At 47.2% G+C, this 15,822-nt stretch overlaps 1 protein-coding gene across 1 annotated transcript in view; it reads right to left on the bottom strand.

Moving 5' to 3' along the window:
* Positions 1 to 15,822, bottom strand: part of LOC106742733 (microtubule-associated protein futsch) — a 63,027-nt gene that overhangs the window by 14,523 nt on the left and 32,682 nt on the right. Inside the window, exons 2-6 of the mRNA XM_014615943.1 lie at positions 13,469 to 13,567; positions 11,629 to 11,801; positions 10,504 to 10,661; positions 8,636 to 9,047; positions 470 to 8,015 (exon numbers count right to left, since the gene is read on the bottom strand). Coding sequence (XP_014471429.1) covers positions 470 to 8,015; positions 8,636 to 9,047; positions 10,504 to 10,661; positions 11,629 to 11,801; positions 13,469 to 13,567 — 8,388 coding nt within the window. The remainder of the gene's footprint in view (positions 1 to 469; positions 8,016 to 8,635; positions 9,048 to 10,503; positions 10,662 to 11,628; positions 11,802 to 13,468; positions 13,568 to 15,822) is intronic.

Below are 15,822 nucleotides of genomic sequence, written 5' to 3'. Positions count from 1 at the left end.
CTTTTTAATGTTTTCTGTATATAAGTTAAAATAATTCATCAATATTGAAATCATTGCGAGCTGCTTACGATAGAAAATAAGAAGAATAAAAAATAATGTCAGCAGAATTTTTCTCTTTTCAGAGTTAGAATATTTTTTTTCGTGTCCTGAAGCATAAAACAGTCGGAATTTTCATCCATGTAAATATTATTACATATATCACTTTTGTTGAATTATCAAATTATCACATTGTAATAATTTTTTTCATTTATATCATATACCTCGTACTTTCAGAAGAAATTCGCTAAGAATTAAAAAACTGACTATCTTCCAGAAATATTTTCAATCCCTAAACTTCGAGATACGCAACATAAAAAAATATAGGTCTAATATAATTTTTTATATTCTACAACATATTCAAAGCCCGTTAAAATCAATGAGGGACACTTCCAACCGTCGCCCTGGTGGTTAAAAATGAAAATTAACTCACCCAATCCTGCCTCTTGGGGCGGCGACGGAGATTTCGATCTCGGTCTGTCCGCCTTTTCTTCGACCTCCTCGGCGGGAGCCTTCGTTATCTCGACGTGATCCTTGACTTCCTCCGCTGGAGATTTGGGTTTGCCGACTTGTTCGGCGACGAGTTCACCGGGAGATTTTAATTCCTCGAGCTTGTCGGGGACTTCTTCCGCCGGCGACTTCGGCTTCGTGATTTTCGCTTTGTCGTCGTCGATCGACGGCACTTCGGAATCCTTCCGCTCCTTACACGGCTCTGACTTCTCCAAACTGTCCTCGAGGTCCTGAGAGTCACGAGCGCCCAAGGGCGATTTCTCCAAGCTGTCTTCCGACGTGACCTTGTCTTTAGCGTCGGGCGGGGATTTTTCAGAGATACTGTCCTTCTCCGGCGTGCTCTCCTCTGAGCGCAAGGAATCCTTGTCTATGAGCAAGGAGTCCTTGTCCGGTGTGGATTTCACAGACGTGTCTTTCAGAGAATCGTCCGGGGTGACGGTCTTCATGAAGGTTATGGTGCCGGTCGGGCAAATCTCGGTCTCCTCCTTGCCATCTTCACTGCTCGCCGTGACCAACATTCTTCGCACGGTGCCAGTGTCCTCGTCGGTTTTCGACGGTTTGTCCTCCGGTGATTTTTTACCCTCATCCTTGGCCTCTTCGGGAAGCTCAGCCTCGATATCGTCTTTCGTCTTTGGCGCTTCGTCCTCCGGTTCCCGTGAAACGCTCCTTTTCCTGCGCGAAACTTCCTCGGCCGCTTCAGGAGGACTCTTCTCGTCCTCGGTCTCCTTAGTCTCCACAAGTTTGGGTATAACAGGAATGTCTTCTGCGACCAGTTGGAATTTCGGCTCCGTTGCGAAGCCCGTCGCGTCCGCTAATTTAGTTTCCGGTCTGATCGCTTCCACGACCTCCTCAGTATCTTTCAATAGCTCTTCTTTCGTCGGAGTTGTCTCTTTTGACTTCACATCCTCCACTAGGACCTTCTGGTCGGTCTCTTTGTCTGCGATCGCGGCTTCCGCTGCTTTCACTACCTCGTCCGTCACGGGCTTCTCATCGATCGCTTTCGGACTCGGTACGGTTGCCTTAGAAGTGTCTTCCGGCTCGACGGCTGCGCCAATCGACGGCCGCTTGTCGGGGGTGACGTCTTTGGGCGCCTCCTTCTCTTCGACTTCCTTACGTTCGTCCACTTTCTCGGTCGGAACTTCGTCCGCCTTGTCGAGGACCGGCGACACCGGCTTCGCGGTGGGCTCCTTCGGGAGAACGTCGTCCGTCTTTTCTTTAGCCTCGTCCAGGTACTTCTCGATGGTGTCGACGACCTCCGACACCTCGGATGTCTCCGGCTCCTCGGGCTCCCGCTTTTCGTCCGCGGGCTTCACGGCCTTCGCCACATCGACCTGAGGCTCTTCCTTGCCCGCCTTCTCTTTAGTTTCTTGCACGAACTTCTCGTCCGCTTCGATCACCTCGCTTGTGGTATCGTCTGCGGTCTCTTCAACTTCCTCCTTTTCCCTCATCTCGTCCGCCTTCTCGGGAGACGTGGCCGGCAAGTCGTGCACTTTGTACTCCTGCTCGACCGCCTCAAAGTCGTCGATCACATCCTTCTCGTGCTCCTTTAAGGCCGACGGCTCTTCTTCGACGGGAGACGCCTCCTTCTTCTTTACGTCCGTCGTGCCGTCGGAGATCCTCCTGGGTACGCTGACGAAGCCGTCCACCAGTTTCTCCTCCTCCTCCTCCTCCTCCTCGGGCACGGTGGGCGATTCCTTTTCAGCGACCTCACGCTCGTCCTCTTTCTTGTCCTCCTTCGCCTCGACCGGAGATTTCTTCTCCTCGGCCAGACCGGGCGCTTCGACGAGCGACTTTCTCTTCTCAGCCGGCACTTCCGCTTCCGGCGACTTTTCCTCCTCCGCGATCACGCGAGACACTTCCTCTTCGGTGATGCTCAGCAGCGCGCGCCTCGGAATCTTCCTCTTGACAATGATCTCCTCGATAATCTCGATGACGATTCTCCTGGATACATTCTTCTTGCCGCAGATCTCCTCGAGCTTCTCAACGGTGACGCCGCCGCCCTTGCCGACGTATTCACTGACGATATACTCCTCGACTTCCGCCCGTTTCTGCGAAGTTACCGGGAGCTCCTTCGTCTCCGAAATCTCGGGCACTTCGGTGGGTGATTCTCGCTTCTCATCTGAGACCTTCGCTTCCGGTGGCTCTTCCTCTCGCTCCTCGGCTGTCTCGCCGATGATCGCCGATATCTCCTCCACGGTGAGTCCGAGCACCGTCTCCCTGGGAACCTTTCTTCTCACGATGATCTCTTCGATGATCTCGATGAGGATCTGCTTGGGCACGGCCTTCTCCGCGGAGATCTGCTCGATCGTCGACCTGGTGATCTTCTTGCCTTTGACGACATACTCGTCGACGATGAGCTCCTCGAGCTCCGCGCGTTTCTGCGCCGCGATCGGCTCCTCCGGCTCGGCTTCCACCACGACTGATTCGCGCTTCGCGCTGATGTCTATCTTCGGCGTGATCTGCTCCTCCGCGGACTCCTCCGGCGACTCCTCCGGCGACTTCTCCGGCGGCTCCTCTCGAGCGATCTCCGACAGCACTTCCTCGGGAACGTCGAGCACCATGTGCCGGACGATCTTCCTCTTGACGATGATCTCCTCGATGATCTCGATCACGATCTTCTTGGGCACCACCTTCTTTATCGAGATCTCCTCGACGACCTGTATCGTGATCCGCTTGCCTTTGACGATGTACTCGTTCACGATGTACTCCTCGACCTCCATCCTCTTCTCGGGAGTGATCGGCTCCTTCAGCTTCAGTATCTCGGGATCGTCCACCACGCTCTCCCTCGGCAGGCCCTTCCTCACGATGATCTCCTCGATGATGTAGATGACGCGTTCCCGCGGGATACGCTTCACCACGGTGATGTACTCGATCACCTCGATCGTGATTCTCTTTTTCTTCGTGATGATCAGCTCCTCGATTATCTCCTCGACCGGCGCTTCCCTGCTGAGAACCACCTTCACGTCTTCGGGCAGCTTCGGCGCCTCAGCGGCACCCGGTGGACCCGCCGCCTCCAATTCCTGATCGTACATCTTGTCGGTGGTGAATTTCGGCGAGGTCGGCGCGGAGTCCGGTGTCACCATCACTATCTCCGCCTTCGCCGGAGATACCTTCTGCTCGAAGCCTATCACCGGCTGCTCTATCTCGCCCTCCGGCAGCTTGTCCTCGAGGGAGGGCCGTTTCGCCACCTCCTTCACGCACACCGTTTCGATACCGGCCTGCAGCACGTCCACTTGAGACGTGTCGGGCTCGTCCTTTGGCTTCTCATGCGCGATGTGTTCGTCCTCTTTCAGCATCTCCTCGCAGATCTTCTGGGCACCCTTGATGTCTTTCGTGATGTCTTCTTTCACGGGAGACACCATCTCCTCCTTCTTCACTGCTTTCACGCAGGGTTCTTCCTTCACCTTGACAGCGTCGGGTTTCTCGTACGGTGAGAGCAGCGGTTTCTCCGGCTTCTCCGGGATTAGTTCCTCGACTTCTTCGTGAACCGGGATTTCTTCTGTGATACCGACTTTCGTCGGTATCACGACAGACTCGAAATCGGGTTTAGGTACCTTCTCCTCTAGTTCGACGGCCTCCTCCGGGGATTCCTTCCCACTTGGTACGGAAGGCTTCTTTTCCGCCGGGACTGGGGAGATTTCTTCCTTCGACGGCTTCCTATCCGTCGGGACTGGCGAGATTTCTTCCTTCGACGGCTTCCTATCCGTCGGGACAGGCGAGATTTCCTCCTTCGATGGCTTCCTGTCCGTCGAGACCGGTGAGATCTCGTCCTTCTTAGCAGGCTCCTCAAACAACACCTTGTGAGAGAGGAAATCGTCTTCTTTAAGAACTTCGGCGACCTTCTTCACGATTTCCTCGACGTTCTTAGGCTTGTCGTCGATTTCAATACCGGCGGTGCCGGCGAGGACCTCTCCCACGTCCCTGACGGCCTCCTTCACATCCCTGAACGGTCCCTCCGGCTCCTCCTCTTCGTACTCCTCTTCGAAATCTTCGTCCTTCGGTATAGCAAATTTGACCTTTTCCGGCTCCTTTATGTCAGGCGAGAAGCTCTCGATATGCGGCTTGATCTCCTCCAACTTCTCGATCACTCCTTCTAAGGTGTCCTTCACCGCATCTGCCAAGGCGGGTTGTAACTCCTGCAACGCGGCGGCCATTTCTTCCTCCTCCTTGATCTTCTCCTCCAGAGACTCCAGGGAATCTCTCAGGCTGTCCTTGACGGTTTTGAACTTCTTCGACGCTTCCTCCAGCAGAGCCTTCACCTCCTCAGCGTCCTCCTCTATGCCCTCCTCTTTCAGGAGCTCGATCTCCTTCGCGATTTCTTGCTCCTCGAGTGATTTCGTCGATGGGACGACGACAGGTGGTGCTTTCTCCGACGGAGGCACTTCGATGTCGACTTTGGTGATGATTCGTTCCGGCTTATCGGTCGCGAGCTTCTCTTCGATATCCGGCACACTGGCTCTTTTGCTGTCCGATATCTCTTGTTGTATGAATGCCGCCGTTTCTTTGATGGCGGCAACCTTCACGTCGGCGATCGTGGGCTTCGCCTCCTCGAACGTCTCGGGTTTGTCGGCGGGTTTGCCGACCTTCGGGAACATCTTCTCCATGTCAACTTCCTCCAGAACCGTCTTCTCCTGGACCTTCGCTTCCTTCGGCGAGCTCGACTTCGAGGAGGACTTCTCCTCGGAATCCTTGTCGGCTTCCTTCTTCGTCTTCTTGGTCAGCTTATCGATACCCTTCTCGAACTTGTCGGCGACCTTGCCGAAGAAACTGAAGACACCTTTCTGCTCCTTGACAGGCGGCGTGGGCGGCTCTTTGACCTCCTGCGGCGTCGGCTTCTCCTCCTTGCCCTTCTCGAAGTCCTCCATCCTGTAAAGTTTCGGGTCGACCTCCTCGTGCACCGGAAGATCGGCGACCTCGTCGGGCGTCTTGACGATGTCCCTCTGCAGGCTCTGCATCGCTTGGCGGACGTCGAACACCTTGACCTCCGGTTTCACGGCGACGGGAACGGTCTCCGGTACGACTTCTTCCCTGAGCTTCGCCGGCGCGTCCTTCTCCTTCACCTCCTCGATCACGTGCTTCTCGTCGATGTCCTCCTTTATCTCGTCCAACGGTATTCGCTCGTCCTCCGGCAGGGTCGGGGCGGTGGTGGTGGCTCCGGATTCGATCGTGGAGATTCTCTCCTGGGACTCCTCCATCTTCTCGAGGACGTGTTCCTTTTGCTCGACATCTGGCTTTACGTCGGTATCGGTTTTCTTCTCCGACGAGTCAAGCTTGTCCGGGCTCAGGCTGGACGGCTCCTTCGTGATGTCCTCGCTGTCCTTCTTGCCGGAGTCATCCTTCTCCTCGGTCTTCTGCACGATCTCAGCTGCGGAAGCGATGATTTCCTTCACTTCCGCCTGCAGCTGCTCCTTGTGCTCGGCGGGTAGATCAGCGGCTTCCTTCTCGACCTTCTCCGCGGCCTTCTCGATCTTCTTCTCCGGGCTCTCGTCCTTCCCCTTTTCCTCCGGCTCTTCCTTCTCGCCCTTCTCCTTCATCGCCTCCACATCCTTCAGTATCTTCGCCTTCTCGGACTCGGCCTCGTCGAGCACATGCTTCTGTTCACCTTCGCCGCTCTGCGCGGAATCCTCGGTGTAGATCTCTTCCTTCTCGACGATCAGGTACTCGTCCTCCTCGGTCAGTTCTTGACTCTCCTTCCGGGAGCCCTCCTTCTTAGGCGCGTCCTCGATCTCGGCGGTTACGTCCTCCTCCGTGATGTCCTCCTCTTTCTTGTCGGTGGCCTCAGCGGTGATCTCGTCGTCGCCCTCGAAACGATCGTCCTTCCGAGTCTCCTCGATCCTCTCGGCCTTCTGCAGCACAGCCTCGATCTCCTCGACGACCTCCCGCTCTTCCTTCAGGTCCGCCAGCACCTTGCTCTCTATCGAATCCAGCGAGATGTCCTCCGACTGCTCGATCAAGCTCTTATCGATCGGCTTCACCGCCTCCGGCTCGATGCCGGACGGAGTAGAGACCGTGGACGAGTCGGTGGTGCCTTTGTCGCCCTTCACCTTGCGAATCACGCCGTCTTTGTCCGACTTGACGGAGGCGGTCGGCGTGCTGCGAGTGGATTTCGCCGGGCTGCCCGGCATGCGAGCCTTGCTCGGGCTGACCGGCTTGGCGCGACGGCTGATCGGCTTCCGGTCCATCGGCTTCGGCTTCGCCGAGACCTTGACCGCGGGCGCCGCCGCCGTCACGGTGTCCTTCGCGCCGGACTTCTCAATGTTCTTCTGTTCCACCACTTTCCTGTTGTTCGCTTCCTTGGCGCTCTTCGCCGGAAGACTGGGCGCGGCCTTGGACGCCGGCCTTGCCTTCGGCACGGCCTTCCAAATGTCCGTCCTGGTGCCGTTCAGGGTCTTCTTCGGAGTGGTCGGGGAAGACTTCACGGCGTCTTTCTTCTCCATGCCGGAAGGTTTCGCCTTCTTTTCGCTCGGCTTCGGCCTCGATATCAGCTCAGCCGCCTTAACGGCCTTCAGCGTGGCTCTGCCTTCCTTTAGTTCTTTCTTCTTCGGCTCGGGTTTCGGCTTGGGCTCTTTGGGCTCCTTCGGTTCCTTCGGCGCAGTCTTGTCGGGTTCCGGCTTGATTAGCTCGGTCTTTCTGATGTCGTCCTTCTTCGGTTCTTTCTTCACCTCCTTCAGCTCCTTCTCGATCTTCTTGCTTTCCTTCGCGTCGGGCTCAATTTTCTTCGCCTCCTTCGCTTCGGTCTCGATCTTTTTGTTCTCCGCGACCTTCTTCGTCTTTACCTCGGACTTGGGCTTACTCGTGGGAATGATCGGCGTGGATTGCGGAGTGGTCCTCGACGCCTCCTCCGCGGCCTTGATCGACTTGGGCTCCGACGGTTCCCTCTTGTCCTTCCTCGGCTCCGAAATCTTCTTCGACTCCTTCTCGATCAGGCTGAATTTCTGTTTGGCCGGCTTGTCCCGGAGCGTCGCCAACGACGTCGACGGCGACAGCGTCTTCGCCGAGCACACCGGGTGCTTCAGGAAGTCCAAGTGCTTAAGCCGCTCGAAACCTTCGAAGATCTTATGCTGCGGCGTGCTGCCCGGGAAGAGGATTCGCGTGATGGTGTCCTCGGGATTAGCCGGCTGCCAGACCAGGAGCGCGCATATGGACACGAGATTCTGAATGGGGAATGTGAGATTGTTGCTGTCCTTCTTGTGGGAGCCAGCGAACAGCTTCGAGTCCGACGCGTGCCACTTCGCCAAGAACTCGCGCACCTCGCGACTGTCCTTGCTCGGGCTGAGGACGTACATGTCCAGCGTGCCGTGGCCCACTTTGTGGTAGAGATTGATCGGGTCCGGGTCTCTGTAGCAGGGATGGACGCGGAGATTGATGTGCCGCAGATTCAACACCATCTCCTGCCCGATGTCGGTGAGGTTCAGGATCAGCGGATCGATGTCCTTGTCGCCGTCCGGTGAGTTTGATTGTCTTCTTTCCTGCGTCGCAGATTATTCGGGTTATTCACGCCAGCTCGTGGCATGCCAGAGGCGAACGTGCACGAGAAAGTATAACGACGAGCTGGGAACGCTTTTAGATCGCACTGGTCAGCATGAAAATTATATCTTGGCTCGAAACAACCAATTCCAGTCAATTTCGTCGTGTCAATCGCAAATATAACAATTAAGATCAAAACTTCGCTATAATCATATAGTAAGAAGGGAGGTCCGAAGGGGAATTCGCTTGTAGGGACAGAAATGTATCTCCAAGAGGTTTGCATTACTCGGTCGATCGTTCTTCATTATCCCAATTGGATTTTAATGCAGCCGAATTTTCGGACGAGTGCTTTCGGTCGCGGTAATTCGTGAATTCACGGATAGATGATTTCGTCGGCTTCGAATTTTCATCCAGTCTTCGAATGTGATAAAAATCCGATTATACGGAGCGATTTCTTTTTTTTTTTTTTCATATAAAAAGAGAAGAAAGCGACCATAAATTGGTTTGTCTTGAGAAACTTGTTCAGCGGGAAGCCGTTATGATAGCACGCAGTAGCGATATAGATCGAAGTCAAAGTGTGTCAACGAGAAGGTAAGAGTGTTATGAAGTGAAGAATACTTACAACTAAGTTACAGAAGAAATGGCCGATCTGAGGATAGACGTGCATTTCCTTCTTCTTGCGAAGGACGCTGAACATGCCGCCGATGTTGCTATTATTTATCCTAGTGACTAGAACTGCGTCCAACCGATCCAAGTGCCTGGTGAAGTCCCAGAAGCAAGCCTTCCTGGCGAAGCCGCCGTCGACAAGCATGTTGAAGCCGTTTATACCGAAAAGCGCGGCGTCACCTTGTCCACCGGGGAAGACGTATAAAGTCGGATGGCTAAATCTAATGTTTCCAACGACGTCGGACGGTTCCATGAGCTGGTCCAGTGTTTGCGCCACGAGATACTGTCCGATATAATTCGTGAAACTCGTGATAGCCGGCACACCGGCTGTGAGAACATCGTCGGGATTCACTCTGACTCTGCAAGATCTGCAGGCAGACAAGAGCGACGATAAGACACGGCAATAAGAATATCAAGGACTTTCCGAAGATTTTCAACAGACGATCCCCGTATACGATATTTATTTATATTTAAAAATTCATATATGGAAATTATTTGCATATTATATAATTATAATTAATTTAACAAACAAAATGGATCACATAAAATTGATATATAATACATATATTTTATATTATATTAATATATGTTATTAACCCTTTTAGTGCCGGGAGCCGATATATCGGCTCCTGCTACACCGGCGAGAAGTGCCAGAGCCGATATATCGGCCCGCACCTTGTAGCGCTTTACTATTCGCATTGCGAGAGATCTCTATCAAAATAAATTTAAAATACGTTATAAATAGTCTAATTTCATTACGAGAGAATTAAAATAAATAATTTTTAAATATTGCTTTTCGTTTGGTTTTTATGAGCCTTTTACCAAATCCTAGTAAAATCGGCCGGTTATCTTCGCATAAGCACCTCTTTTTCGCCCGGCACTAAAAGGGTTAATTATTATTAAGTGTACAAATGAATAATACAAATTTTTTAAGCAATTAGAAAATTAATTTAAATTTAATTTCCCTGCTCTTTTGAGGTTATATATTGTTACTAAGATCTTATAAAGCCTAAATTAAAATTCTATAAAAATGAGGAGTTTGTTTAAAATTGATTAAGAAAGATTTTTTTTTATATTTATTTAGTCATTCGAAATTTAGTCCATAAAAAAGCTTTGTCGATCGTTCCTATCTCGGAAATCACCGATGCCTCGACGTTTTTGCAGGGGAAAAATTATTTCTAGATTGCTCAAAGAACGATAAAATTAAGATTGCAAGTACTAGAACGCTAATATAATATTTAATGTATGTATATAAAGAATCTTGTCCATTTTTATATAGATAAATATCTTTTATCTACTCGGGCTCCTTGCGGTTAGCAACAGATTTCAGCTGAAATGAAAAATTATTGTTAGAGGATAAAAATATTCCATAGATACAATCCTTCAAGTCGACGCTATTCAGAGATATACTCTTTGAAATATTGGAAAAATATACTAAGTGGCATTCTTTTATTTGATTTCTCGGCATCAAGAAGACACTTCTCTGTAGTGGAATACCCGCAAGAAGAGGCAAATAACATTTTCATTTAATCAAATAAGGAAACTTAATTCCTTAAGTGATTTGCCGATTCAGACGGCCTTTTCAGCAACGGATATTAGACTTTCAACAGTCTATCCTTCCTCCACCTTGATCAATATGCGATTTATTACTAACCACGAGGAATCCAAAGTCGACAAGGTTCTTTATATTTTTCTTAGAAATTATTCGATATATACCGACGTCATATCTCCACGATTGCACGGCATTTGTTCAAATGATTTGCACGAATGACGATAGAATGGAAAATATCGTCTTTCTGTAAGAATAACGAACGAGGTACGCACCTGCAACAAGTCTCCTTTGATAACCGGCTCGTCGTCCAATCGCCGACACCCGCGCAATAAATATCTACGGTAACGCTATTCTCGTAGGCACGAAGGACTCTTTGCACCTCATGTTCACTGAACGCATCCAAAAAGTCTGCGAGACTGAAGGTCCCATCCTGAATAATAATAATATTGATTGCGTTGCTAATTCGCGATAACTCTCTCAGGATCCGCACGGCGAATATTGCACGGTGTGGATAGCGTTATTAACCCTTTGAGTCATACATTTTATTTCTTGACGGAATTTTTTGAAATGTGGTGTCTAAATATTGTTGGGGTCGCTGATTATGAATCTGAGGTTTACAAAGGCAGAGTTTTAAAATTCAAAATCGCCGATCCAATATGACGGACCAATTATTCAAGAATTTTGATTTCTCAGTGATATCTTTTTCATATTTGGAATATAAGTTTATTCTTATATGTTAACAACAACAAAAATCGACATTCAAATGGCGGATTACTGGCGGGTAAGAATAGCGACTTTAAATTTTCAAAATGAATGATCTCGTTTTTAACATTACCCAAAAATAACGACGAGGACGTAGCGAGTAACTATTTCAACGTCTTTTTTATATATTTATATTTATTGCACACCGAAGTAAGTTAGCATCTCGCTTTATTTTAGCTAACTTTTAGTAAATTTGTTAGGATAGAAGAGGAGGATAAATTTACCAAAAAAAAATCAAAATATTTCAATCATTTATCGTAAAAAATTGAACCTACGAAAAATTCTGTAAAAAATTTGTAAAATACTGTTAAGTGTCCTTAACAAACTGATAATATTGTGATGTGTCGATTCCTAATAGTTCGTTTACAAATTAATTTTTCTGAAAAAAAAATATCTGTTTTTAATTTTCCTTTGTGTCTAGCAAGTTAACGATTAAACATTTAAACCACATGGTATTCATTTTTACTTCCTTATGCTTTTGAGAATGTATAGTAATAATATAGTCGACTATGACTGCCTGGAAGTTAGTTAAAATCACTGAAAATGAAGAAAATGTTGGTGGGATAACGTATGGTCCCATTGCGACGCAAAGGGTTAATAATTATGCGCGGCTGCATAAGTTATATAAATTATACCTGCAGTATCCAGGAACCATTACCACCGAATGTGTATCCAGCGTGTATGATGTGCCGGTGTTTCGTGAAGCTTGCGAGAAGGTTGCGAATACATTGCAACAACGTATTCGTCTGCGGATGTATGAGAACTTCGGTCACGAGGTTCTCGGTAGCATATTGGATCAATCTTTCGCCTGAAAAGCCCATTCGTTCGTTTTACCGACAATGAGTATCGCACGACAAAGTAAAAATGCCGCCTGGTCGAAAAGGAAGCGATCAGGAAAGTTTCCAGTGAGTTGGAAGGAAGCTGATTACGGCACACTGGAGCGTTCAGGCCGATCTGGAAGATTGCTTTCCGCGAGTTTCCCACACACTACCTTGACACGTAATTGTTCGATTCGTCAACGCTTTCCCCAGCTTTCGAAATTTTAACACCATATAGGTACGTTATATAAGCATTAATCACAAAGACATCGTCATAGCCGTTGAACTCACTGCTTATCATCTGATCATCGAGGCATTTAGTAAAGGTTCGAGCGTGGCTCAGAAGTGGACAGGGAACCGACCGCCTCTCAGGATCAAAATTACGGAAGGACAATTTCTTTCTCTCTGTGCACGCATATCGAACATTCGCAGAAAGCTCCGCGAAGACTCATGTCCACTTCTTCCGAACGCTCCGAATAGACCATAATCAACTTCCAGCAAGCTACGCGGCTACTTATGTTAAGTTTAAAATACTTTGCCACGCAGCTTACCGGACGCTTGAATGCATGCTTGGATGCAAAATATTCGTTGATAACTTGATTTTTTATTAAGCGGTATTATGAAAATTTCGGTGCACGCAGCGAGTATCGTAGTTTTTTTCAAATGTGAAATGCTCTTCAATCTTGCCATGCTTTTTTAGCAGTGAACGAAGAGATTGACAAAATTCACTGACAGTGGAGTTTATCTTGTTAATAAACATAATAAATTATTTAATGGTAAATTTTTCAGTATTTAAAATACAAATGCATGCAAAATGGAAGGATAATGAAACAAAGTAGAATGTCAATATATTTCTCCGTTACAAAATTCAGTAATTTTTACTATAAAATTCTCTCCCTCTCTCTCTCTCTCTCTCTTTCTCTTTTCACATGTAACCATTATGGTATTAAAATTATTGGAAGTCCAATTACCCGGCACACGCCAGAGAATTTTTTTCGAAAATATAAACATTCATGGACCGAAAAAGTACCATAGTAATTTTGCTCGGCTAGGATATATTTAAGATAATAACAATGTCAGAACAATTTACAACACAATTACAACTGCACATCGCTGCCTGGACCGTAATCTATATCACAGTGAACAATCTGTCTTTCTGCTGTTTTCGTAGACGCACATATACTATAATACTACATTACAGTAGTTACACAATACTTACAGCCAAGATCAAATTTTATCCCATATTGGTGTTGGAAATAACGCGCAATCCAAGCTGCATCGTTGAAAATGCACAAATCACTATGGGACATTTTTTATCTCTTTGATATTCCTTTGTACGTATGATAAATTTATGTACAATCAGGTGGAAAAATATATATAATCAAATTATTTGTTTATTACTGTCATATATGTAAATTTCAGCTTCAGTGTGAGTATATCCCAGTCGTGCAATACAAGTTTAGCAAATTGCGCTATTAATATTATTGTTATTTAACAAGAATCGTCTGCGTCTATTGCACCGAAATATTCATGATACCGACATTTAATGAAATTGATATTTTTCTTTTTTCAGTTGTTGCGTAATATCGAGAAATGGCGGTATAAAATTGTATTTCTTATTATATTGCTTTCAATCCCTGCTCAAAACAATAATTACCGTTTCTGGCTTCCTCGCCTTCGGGGGCTTGTGCTACTAAGGCCAATAATTCTTTCTCCAGATCCACGTGACAGCTGTCTTTGTCCCATGATAGAAAACCTATAACAAACGGAAACGATGGTTGCTAAGTATAAGCTGAACTTTCCAGCTGAGTCCTCTTCATACATGTTAAGCGGATCGCCGTAATATCGAAAAACTTTTAAGAATGGCGTCTGCATATAAATTGTTGCTCTTCAAGCTTGAGTGTGTAGCTTTAGGTACTCCAGCGACATGCTCTCTCTCTCTTTTTTCTTTTTCATGAACGTTACCAAGCTCTACCGAGCCTGGCTGTGATATTTTGAATAGAAAGTAGGTTGCACTCGTTTTAGATCATCGGCGTATGCGCGACCATGTTAAACCCGAGAGGTAGATCCGCGTAAACGGATGCTTCGTTGGAAATTGGATGACAGGAAAAAAAACTGCGATGCAAAAATTACAATTTCCACTTCACAATGTATCCACCTGTTTCATTAGATTAAATTAAATAAAAAAATATTGGGAAAAATATAAATATGATTTCAAAAATTGACGAATAAAATTGGACCTATATGACAGCTAACATGGTTGTTTAAGCGTTATAAATATATTTGTTTGAAAAAATTCGCGTCAATACGCGTCAAACGTTTACAGTTATACATATTGACTATGTTTAATTATTTGAGACCTTTATAGTTTTCATTAACACTTGTTTACTGAAAAGAGTCGACGATGGACCGAAATATTTGACTCGTTAAATTGATAAAAGTACATATATTATGACGCTCGCGGAAACAACTGCATCGGCTGTCACAGATCGGCGGACAATTTTACTTGTCAAATACATTATCGGTTATGATACATTGTTTAGGTTACGTGTAAAATCGGGTGTTGCAAGTAGAGTGATGCAAACCTAGTAATCGTCAAAGTTCAAGACTTTCGCGGGGGTTAGTAAGACAGTGGGTCATAACTGCGTATAAATGTATAAGAATGCATCGGTTTGGCTTCACGGAGGTAGGGTGGTTCAGCCACCGAGTGATGTAAGGTTAAGGTTAAGACAGTAGAAGCTGTCAAGCCCAGTCATAGCTTGATGGATGAGAAAAGTAAGTTGATATCGCATTATACGAGCGATGCCATTTTTTCTCAGCTCTTTATCAGTGAACAAAAGAGACATGTGGGCGAAATGAAAAAAAGAAATGAGAAACGTAGATGTGTATAGATAAATGTATTTATTTAAAAAAGTTGATCTCCGTGTTTATTCGTAATATTTATTTATGAATATTGGACAGTATTATATTTTAAGAAGACACGTCTCTAAAAAAACTCGCATGTTCGCTTACCGTATTCTGAATTAAATATTTTAGTCCGGATATACGAAGCGAGTATTTTCGCATAAATTAAAAGATCCGTACGATGGGGAATAATTAATATTCCCGGGCGGTGCGAGAGGTTTACAATGTTTGTCTTCCGTGAAAACGTAAAGAGTGTAAATATTTTGCGAATACACGTAGGAAGGATCGCGTGCAAATTATCGGAGGGGTCCGGCGTAATAAGAGAACAAAGAGAGCGTGCGGTTCTTCCGAAACGTAATGAGATAATTAGAATGAATGAATCAGCAGTCGCAGTTTGCCGGGAGGGTTGTTCCGCCGGGGGCGGTGGTTTCATGACGTCACCGACACCGCGCCCCGTCACGTGGTTCCTCGCCAGCTGGCAATCGATCGCCGCCACATCCTGTGTACCCACCCTCCGTCGCCAGCTTTAACGTGGAGGTACTCCACTTCTGATATCGTGCGACGACGATTTTCTACGTCCCCCAGAGTCGTTTAAAGAAATGAAAGCATGGTGTAAAAATACAAAAAAATTATAATCGAAAAATTGAAATTTACGAAAAGTAACTATTGTCGCGATACCGCGACAGTTACCCGCGAATGGTACCAAAATGTGTGTATGTGTGTGTGTGTGTGTGTGTGTGTGGTAGAAACAAATTGTAGAACGATTGAAAATTGTTTGTGAAATCGATAGTTCCACTCCCGAGACTTCGATCTTGCCTCTCAATATTTCACGAGCTAATCGCACCGCACGGGGTTAGTTCGGCTCGCTTCTCTCGGATCTCTCCTCTTTCACGCGAGGGGAAGAAACGCCGAAAAAATTCCGCCAACTCTTCTCGCGTCGAATTAAAGAATCGACGATGCGACGTACAATGGAAGCGTAACTCGCGTTGCCAGGGGAGTTCGAGCGAGCGTTCTCGCGTAATTCTATATAGCCAGCCAGTGTACACGGACAAGTCTGCTCCGAGACGTTGCCTGGCAACTGGTCGTAGTATCAATCAATGCCGCGGA

The sequence above is a fragment of the Dinoponera quadriceps genome, unplaced genomic scaffold (genome assembly GCF_001313825.1).
Source record: "Dinoponera quadriceps isolate SergipeBrazil2010 unplaced genomic scaffold, ASM131382v1 scaffold589, whole genome shotgun sequence".
Lineage (NCBI taxonomy): Eukaryota > Metazoa > Arthropoda > Insecta > Hymenoptera > Formicidae > Dinoponera > Dinoponera quadriceps.
The sequence above is the reverse complement of the archived record's forward strand: the minus strand, read 5'-3'. Positions and strand labels throughout refer to the sequence as shown.